The 8,459-nt window shown below is 39.7% G+C and overlaps 1 protein-coding gene across 2 annotated transcripts; it reads left to right on the forward strand.

Annotated features, from left to right (window-relative positions):
• The first annotated feature begins 3,363 nt into the window (after window positions 1-3,363).
• On the forward strand, window positions 3,364-7,885 carry PRSS37 (serine protease 37). 2 transcript variants are annotated; one of them, XM_033192643.1, is made up of 6 exons: window positions 3,364-3,439; window positions 3,703-3,878; window positions 5,532-5,673; window positions 6,077-6,330; window positions 6,910-7,046; window positions 7,635-7,885. In XM_033192643.1, exons 2-6 carry the CDS (start codon window positions 3,845-3,847, stop codon window positions 7,773-7,775), a joined length of 708 nt encoding a protein of 235 aa, XP_033048534.1. In that variant the 5' UTR covers window positions 3,364-3,439; window positions 3,703-3,844; the 3' UTR covers window positions 7,776-7,885. The 2 variants fall into 2 exon arrangements, with proteins under 2 accessions (XP_033048534.1, XP_033048533.1); XM_033192642.1 differs by having other exon boundaries at window positions 3,370-3,439; window positions 3,722-3,878.
• Window positions 7,886-8,459: the final 574 nt, after the last annotated feature.

Here is an 8,459-nt window from a genome sequence, read left to right on the forward strand (position 1 = left end):
CAGAATTGTGACTCTATAATATCCAAATGTCTACGGTTCAACAAAAAAATCACAAAGTATTCAAAGAAATAAGAAAGTATGGTCCATTCAAAAGAACAAAATAAATCAACATCAACAGAAACCATCCCTGAGGAAGACCAGTATTGAACTTAATAAACAAAGGCGTTAAATCACTGTCTTAAATATGTTCAAAGAACTAAAGAAAAATAGGTACAAAGAAGTAAAGGCGCTCAGGAAAATGATGTATGAAAACAATGAGAATGTCAATAAATAAGTTTTAAAAAATGTTTAGAGAAAAATATTTAATAGAAAAAAAGGTACCAAACAGAAATTCTAGAGCTAAAGAGTATAATAATTAATAAAGTGGGAAATGTATTAAAGAGGTTCAATGGCATATTTAAGCTAGAAGAAATAATCAGCAAACTTGAAGACACGACAATTGCTATTATCCAGTTTGAGGAGCAGAAAGAAGAAAGAAGAAAAGTGAATACAGACTAAGGTACCTGTGGGACACCATCAAGCACTTGAACATACACATAATGGAAACCCCAGAAGGAAGAAACAAAGAGAAATGTGCGTAAAAAGTATTTAAGAAATAATGGCCTAAAACTTCCCAAATTTGTTGAAAACATGAATCTACACATCAGTGAAGCTCAACGAACTCAAACTGGAGAAACTTAGAGATCCACACAAAGGCACATTATAAGCAGTCAAAAAACAAAGAGAGAAACTTGAAAGCAGCAAAAGAGAAGCACCTTGTCACATACATGGGATTCTCATAAGATCAACTGTCAGTTTTTTATCAGAAATTATGTAGGCTAAAAGTAGTAAGGTAGTATACTTAATGCTTAAAGGAAAAAAAATTTTTCAGCTAAGAATTCTGTGTTCAGCTAAACCATCCTTCAAAAAAACAGGAAGAAATTAAGACATTCTCAGATACACGAAAGTTAAGGGAGTTTGGTACCAGTATCTTCCCTCCATGAAATACTAAAAGGAGTCCTTCAGGTTGAAGAGGAAGAACCCTAGACAGAAACTTAAAGTTAATGAGTATATAAAGATCTCAACTAAAGATAACTACATGGATGAATATAAAAATGTTTCATTGTATTTTTGGTTGTTGTAACTCCACCTTTTATTTCATACAAAATTTACAAGACAAAGGAATTAAAAATAATTATAAATCTATTTTCTTGTTTATGCAATAGACAAAGATATACTTTATGACAACAACATGAAAGAGGAGATTGGAGCTATATAGACTAGAGTTTGTGCATGATATTCCAGTTAAATGGGTATCAATACAAACCATAGTGTTATAAATTGAGGATGTAAAACATAATCTCCTAGGTAAACACAAAGAAAACAACTTTTATTTTATTTATTCATTTATTTTTAGAGATGGGGCCTCATTCTCTCACCAAGTCTGGAGCATAGTGGTGTGATCACAGCTCACTGCAACCTCAAACTCCTGAACTCAAGGGATTTTTGTGCCTCCACCTCCCAAGTAGCTGAGACAGGCATAAGCCACTACACCCAGTTACGTTTTTAGATTTTGCTGTAGAGACAGAGTCTCACCATCTTGCTCAGATTGATCTCAGACTCCTGGGCTCAAGTGATCCTCCTACCTCAGCCTCCTAAAAAGTGTTGGGATTATGAGTGAGGCACCATGTCCAGCCAGAAAATAGTTTTTTCAGTTCCAAATGAGTTTAATTCTTTACATTTTAGCTAGAACTGCCTGAACAGTATAAGAAAAATGGAATCTCAAACTGGCCTTGAATTAGTTTTATCTCAATGCCGGTAGCTTAATAACAGTAGATTCAAAGCAAGCAGAAAAGGAAAGAGAAATAGAGCTTTAGAAGACTCTACTTAACTCTATAGTTGTAGATTAACCATTTGAGCTCTGAATTTTTCTTGTTGTAATTTGCCCATCAGTTTTAAAATGTGCACAAGAAAGGGTCGTAATATGTAACCAGCTGGAGGATTAGAAAACCATGGCTTTGAACTTCTGCAGGAGTTTCTACCCTTTCTCCCTTTCCTGCTCTAATGATTTGTGATTAGCCAGTCTTATTGCAATAACACCACATTTATACTATCATTATCACACTTTAATATCTTGGCTTCTTGCAATAGGTATTCAGTCCTTGCCAGTGTTTTCCAAGCACCCCTGTACTCATGCAGTGGCCCACAAAGGTTGTGCAGTTGGGCAACTCCACTCCACATAGACATTGCTGACTGCCCAGGGATTCCCCACCATAGACACCCATTCCTGGCTCGATGTTTGTTCTCTCTGACCCCGTTTGTGATGCTAGTTGTAACAAGAAAAATCCAGAATCATATTTTTTAAAAAACTTTCCCCCAAACTAGGAGGGAACCAAGAGACCAAAGAATGAATCAGACAAGTCCAGCTTGGCCAGTGGATAAGTTTAGTAAGACTTACATATGAGACACTCCTAGATAGCAGAGGACAGCTTTAGAGACCTGCCTCGCTTTCCATCTCTAAGCTGCTTTTAAGCTAATTTCCTGGCTCTTTGCCTACTGTGTGTGCATGATGGGACTGTTTTCCTTAGGTTCTCAGATATTCTCTGGGATGTTTGGGTACTCAAGGACACCTGCTCCTTGGCTGGGCACCATGGCCTTGACTCACCACTTGGCCATCAAGGACACCTGCTCCTTTGGCCATTAAGGTTCAAGCAGCGGCCATACACCCTTAAGTAACCCAGTGGGGGACCTGCAACCCTATGCCAGTAACAAGGCCTACTTCTCATCATCTGCCACATGTGACTTTGGGAAAATTACTTAGATTCTCTCTGCTTCAGTTCTGCCACCCACACACCAGAAATAATGATACCAGGCCCAGCCCTATCTCTTCTTTCTAAGGTTGTTGTGACATTTGGAATGAGATTATGGGTTTAAGAAACTTTAAAGGGTTAGAGTGATACAAAGTGTAATGAATTTTACATCTCAGACTAATCTGATATAAAATCTTTACTAACAAGTCCATAAAGATGTTAGCTCAGTGTCTAGGATTCAGTAAATGCTTAGAGGATATCAGCTATTAGTGTTACCACTCTTTTTCTTGTTAGGCTGTGCTCCCAGTTATCCAAGGATGACTTTGGTAGCCTATTATTAATCTAAATCTTTAAGTATTAGAGGTACTGCCTACTGAATTGCCACCAGGCCTAATGTCATCTAGACTGTAAACAATTCCTCAACTATCAAGACAACTGTTCTATGAATGCTTTTCATTTCCACATTTTCTTGGCTCAATGCTGTTGGTCAGGACAACAAACACCAACTGAGTGATGATGACTGAGTGATGAAATAGTGATCAAAGGGACATATGAAGCTAGTGTAACAAAGATGGGAGGGGCTGGGGAGAGTATAAGTAACTATTAGGAGGTTCAGAGCAAACCTCAGGACACTTTCTCCGTGAGCTAAGGTAAAGAATATTGTCCCTCACAGCCCTGGTCTCAGAAACTCTGTGGGGAAGATAAGTCCTGAGCCTAGAGCTGCCATTTCCACAGACCACTGTACTACCCCCAAACAGATGTGCTTTTAGGGGCAGCAGATAGAAGGAGCTGAATCCAGGAGTTTCCTTCCCTGAAATGCACCAACAGAGGCATAGTCTTCCACTTTCCCTGGAACAGAAGGGCTTTCATCTCTCTCTCTGAAGCCATCTCCCTCCCCTGTTTATGCCCATAGCTCCTTTCCAATCCCATAGAGTGTCCCGGTACCTAACCATAGCCACTGAGTCTACCAGGTGTTCCTGAGGAGACAACTAAGCAACCACTCCACACTCTGCTGATTTTCTTCTACATCTCACAGGGGGAAGAGCTGGATCACCATGAAATTTATCTTCTATTTGGGTGTCCTCGCTGGTATGTACTCCAGACCTTGTACTCTGTCCTGTAAGGCATAGGTTAATGGATGGGGTGAGACAGAGGCAGGATTGCGAAGGGTGCAGAAAAAGAGTGAAAAATAGTGTCATCGGCAGAATTAGGGGTCCTGCCTCCTAGACTCCATCCAAAGGCTCTCCAGATAGGCTGAGCCCACTTTTCTAGTGGTAAGCTATAGGGTGGGTTAAGGCACACATGTGCCCTGGAGAAGGCTTAATAGTGATTATCTTCCCGCTGACCCTAATTATTGAAAAAGGTGAGCCTCATCACCATCCGGCTAAGTCCCAGTGTGGTCACAAGGACACAGAACTCATTTTGACCTCTGATATTCATCTGTTTCTAAAACTTTGAAGACTCAGAATGCAGGAAACAGAGAAGGTAGAAACAAAAGATCAAATAGTAGGGCCCTGCCTTCTGTAGTCCCTGCCCCACATGGGGCTCTTCTGATGACCGAATTTGGAAGTGAGGCATTTCCCACCACTCTCTGACTGCCTAGGTTGTATCACACAATAGCTGTGTGAGATTAGCCAAGTTAATTCTTCTGTGCTTCAATTTCTTCAAAATGGGGGTATGACTACCTATATTATAGAATTATTGTGAAGATTAAAGAAATCTATGTAAAGCACTTAGAATAGTGTCTGCTAGAGAGAGCTCAATGTCTCTTGCCCTTGTTGATAGTCTACCCTTTTCTCTTTGGGGTTTCTAACTGTGTGATCACACAGAAGGGTGTGGTGAGGTACAGGCCCAGGCTTGGGGAAGATTAACAGGAGTACCAAGAGAAGATAAGACAAGAACAGTACTTTATTTCTGGTACTAGAATCAGCCTTATTCCCCTTTATTCTCTAGGGTATGTTTTAAATAATTCATTTATAAAAACAATATACGTTCATATTACAAAATTTAGACATTTTTTAAGTAGAAAACTAGGCATCATTCATAATTCCACCTCTTAGTCAATACATGCTAACACTTCGAGTTTACTCCCAGACTCTATATTTTTTGCATTTACATAGTTTTTCATTTATGTTTTGAGACAAATAGATTATATCCACAATTTTCTTGTTCTTTTTAACTTAAATAAGCATTACTAATATTTATCTCACTGCTTAATATTCTAAATAGTTTAATTTTTGTTACATATGATGTTCCACTTTTTCATGTGCTTCATTTCAATGTCCAACACTACTATGTCAGGTGTTTATGTTTCCAATGTTCAGCTATTATAAATAGTGCTAATATGAGCATACTTGTTTGTAAACCTTGTCTATGCTGATTTTTTTCTTTAGAATGGATTCTCGGGGTTGGAATGATTAGGTCACAGGTTATAAACAATTTATGATTCTTGATGCCTATTTCTAAATTGCTTTTCAAGAAGATGGAATCAATTTACTAGCAGTGATGAGAGTCTCATTATACTCAGATTGATTATCAATATTAAACAAAATTATTATAAATATGAGATAAAATGGCATATCATTTTAATTTACATTTTTATTAGAAAAACATGTCAAATATGTTAACACTTCCTGGCCAGTTGGTAACTGTTTAAGAGTCATCCAGATTCCTTTTCATGTAAGAGACTGTTACCTTATTTTTGTAATATTTATATACTAAGAATGTTCATTATTTTCCCAGGGACATTTTTATTTGCTGACTCATCTGTTCAGAAAGAAGACCCTGCTCCCTATTTGGTATACCTGAAGTCTCACTTCAGCCCCTGTGTGGGCGTCCTCATCAAACCCAGCTGGGTGCTGGCCCCAGCTCACTGCTATTTACCGTTGAGTATTTGGGCATCCCCAACCTCAAAACAGCTACTGTTCATTCTAGATCAGTGGTTCTCAAATAAGGGTGACTTCTCCCCAGGGTACACTTGGCAATGTCTGAAGATAGTTTTGGTTGTCACAACCAGGGGGCACTACATTAAAGAACACGACATTAAAATGTAGTGAAGGGCTCCACTACTTACTATATCACCCTGAGTGAATTACTCCTATGTGCCCCATTAATTCATGCACTAAATGGGGATAAAAATAGAATCCACTGCATAGACTTGTTGTGAGTTAAATGAGATAATCCAGAAAAAGCACTTGGTACAATTCCTGGCACATTGTAACATTCAGTATCTTAGCAATGATGATGATGATGATGATAATGATTACTTCCAACTCCTCTCCCTCCAGAAATCTGAAAGTGATGCTGGGAAATTTCAAGAGTAGAGTCAGAGATGGTACTGAACAGGCAATTAACCCCATTCAGATCGTCCGCTACTGGAACTACAGTGATAGCGCCCCACAGGATGACCTCATGCTCATCAAGCTGGCTAAGCCTGCCACGCTCAATCCCAAAGTCCAGCCCCTTCCCCTTGCTACCACCAATGTCCGGCCAGGCACTGTCTGTCGACTCTCAGGTTTGGACTGGAGCCAAGAAAACAGTGGTAAGTGTTCCTTCCACAGCAAATCAGGGTCATTAGTTGCCCTTTAAGAGGAACATCCATATCCTCATAGCTGAGAGGAGGAAAGGAGAATGAAAGGAGACCCAATGGAGATGCTACCTGAGTGGTCTGGCAAACAGAGACATGCCCAGAGAAACAAAACTCCTCCTTTCCCAGGGTGTCTAATGCCCCACTGCCTCTGCAGGGCTTTGGCAGCTGGAGCCACCAGGCCATCTGACTCTGCACAGAGGCCCAGCCATTCCTGACTGGCAGAGGCACAATTCACATGAAGAAGGTGTGGTCCTACTTCTCATACATGCCATTTCACTTGTAAAGGACCCCTCTGAGAACCGACTCGGGCCACCAATTAAAACTAAACTCTACTTTAAAGAGACATAAAGCCTTTTTCAAAATCCTCAAGATTAGCTCATAACCATGCTCTTGATGATTTCTCCCCTTTTTCGCATTCCTTATTTTCTTTAAACACACACAAAAAGATACCAGTTGAAATATAGGCTGGTGGTTAGAAGGACGAAATAACAATTGTCAACAGGATGTTTTATTTGACCCCATCTCCCTCAGGCCGACACCCTGACTTGCGGCAGAACCTGGAGGCCCCTGTGATGTCTGACAAAGAATGCCAGAAAACAGAACAAGGAAAAAGCCACAGGAATTCCTTATGTGTGAAATTTGTGAAAGTATTCAGCCGAATTTTTGGGGTAATCTTTTCTCTGTATTCAGCTTTCATTTACTTGCATATGCCCAGTTAACTATTTACCTTGATGTAAAAACTTTTTTAGATGTCTAAATAATTTCTTGAGAATTTGATAAGGCTGCTGTGAAGCCAGCATTGTTTCTTCAGTAATGGGCTCCCCTTAAATTGTCTTTATTCATTAAAGGATATTATGAGGTACTTCCAGTTAAACACACCATTTGCTAGGTATTCATTCTTAGAACTACAAGTAAAATTGTGAAAACAGGCATTTCTTTAAAAAGAAATCAGACTTTTCACAAATAGAAAATGCCTTCACCAGTTCAAAAAATGGAGTCTGACCCATTTTACATGTGATTTCTAGAGAGACTGTCCTCTGACTTTCTCAAGGTCACACAAAGCTAATTACAGCAGAGTGAGAAAAAGGCTCAAGCTTCCTGTCCTCTGATTCAGTCCTCTTTTCATGAGTTCAGCATATGCCTGCAGACAGGACTCACCCAAGCGGGACACTAGGGTTCCTGTGAGATCTGACTCTCTCTCTCTCTCTCTCTCTATATATATATATATATCTCTATCTCTGCACGATCTCTGGTAGGAGGTGGCCGTTGCTACTGTCATCTGCAAAGACAAGCTCCAGGGGATCGAGGTCGGGCACTTCATGGGAGGGGACGTCGGCATCTACACCAATGTTTACAAATATGTATCCTGGATTGAGAACACTGCTAAGGACAAGTGAGACCCTACTTCTCCCTCTGCATTCCACTGGCTCTGCCATGGACTATACAAGCAGATAATTTTCCCTCAATTGAAAATAAAATCTCCAAATGAAAATTTGGGAATGTAGCATACCAGTAGCCAATGTTTTCTTGTTTGTGTCTCTGTATCCTACAAAAATGTGAAGAACTACGATCAAATCATGAAATGAGCATTTACTACGCTGTCCTAGATTACATTCATCATCTCATTTAATGCTCATAACAAACCTTTGAGGTTATCTTTTATTCCAACTTTACAAATGAGAAAATGCAGGCTAAAAGAGGTTATTTAACATTGCCCATAGCTGGTGGATATCAGAGCCTGAAATGGAACCCAAAATTGTCAGATTCTAAATCCCTTGCTATTAGCCTCAGTGTTATATGGGAGTCTACAGCATCACAAAAGATGTTGGCTCCTATTCATTTGCCTCCCTCTCTTTCCACTCAAAGGACTTGAAGCTCTCACTTGTGGCTAAGATCTTGGGTACTGGGATAAGCTCTCCTAAGAAAAGTCATACCTCATCTCAGTGCTACATAGATTGCAGTATGTTCAGAGAAAGAGTGAGTTAGTGGAAGAGTAGAAAGTAAAAAACAGAACTTCAGAACAAGGCAACAATCATAAATCAAGTCCACAAGGGAGTTTGGCAGCTCCAGTGAAAGGTGAA

This window comes from Trachypithecus francoisi, unplaced genomic scaffold (genome assembly GCF_009764315.1).
Source record: "Trachypithecus francoisi isolate TF-2019V2 unplaced genomic scaffold, Tfra_2.0 Lachesis_group4, whole genome shotgun sequence".
Lineage (NCBI taxonomy): Eukaryota > Metazoa > Chordata > Mammalia > Primates > Cercopithecidae > Trachypithecus > Trachypithecus francoisi.

Excerpts from the sequence above, each read along its gene's own strand:
- PRSS37 (XM_033192643.1), top strand. The coding sequence starts at position 3,845 with ATGAAATTTATCTTCTATTTGGGTGTCCTCGCTG. Across the intron at positions 6,331-6,909 it reads CTGGAGCCAAGAAAACAGTG|GCCGACACCCTGACTTGCGG; the intron begins GTAAGTGTTCCT and ends CATCTCCCTCAG. Across the intron at positions 7,047-7,634 it reads TATTCAGCCGAATTTTTGGG|GAGGTGGCCGTTGCTACTGT; the intron begins GTAATCTTTTCT and ends GATCTCTGGTAG.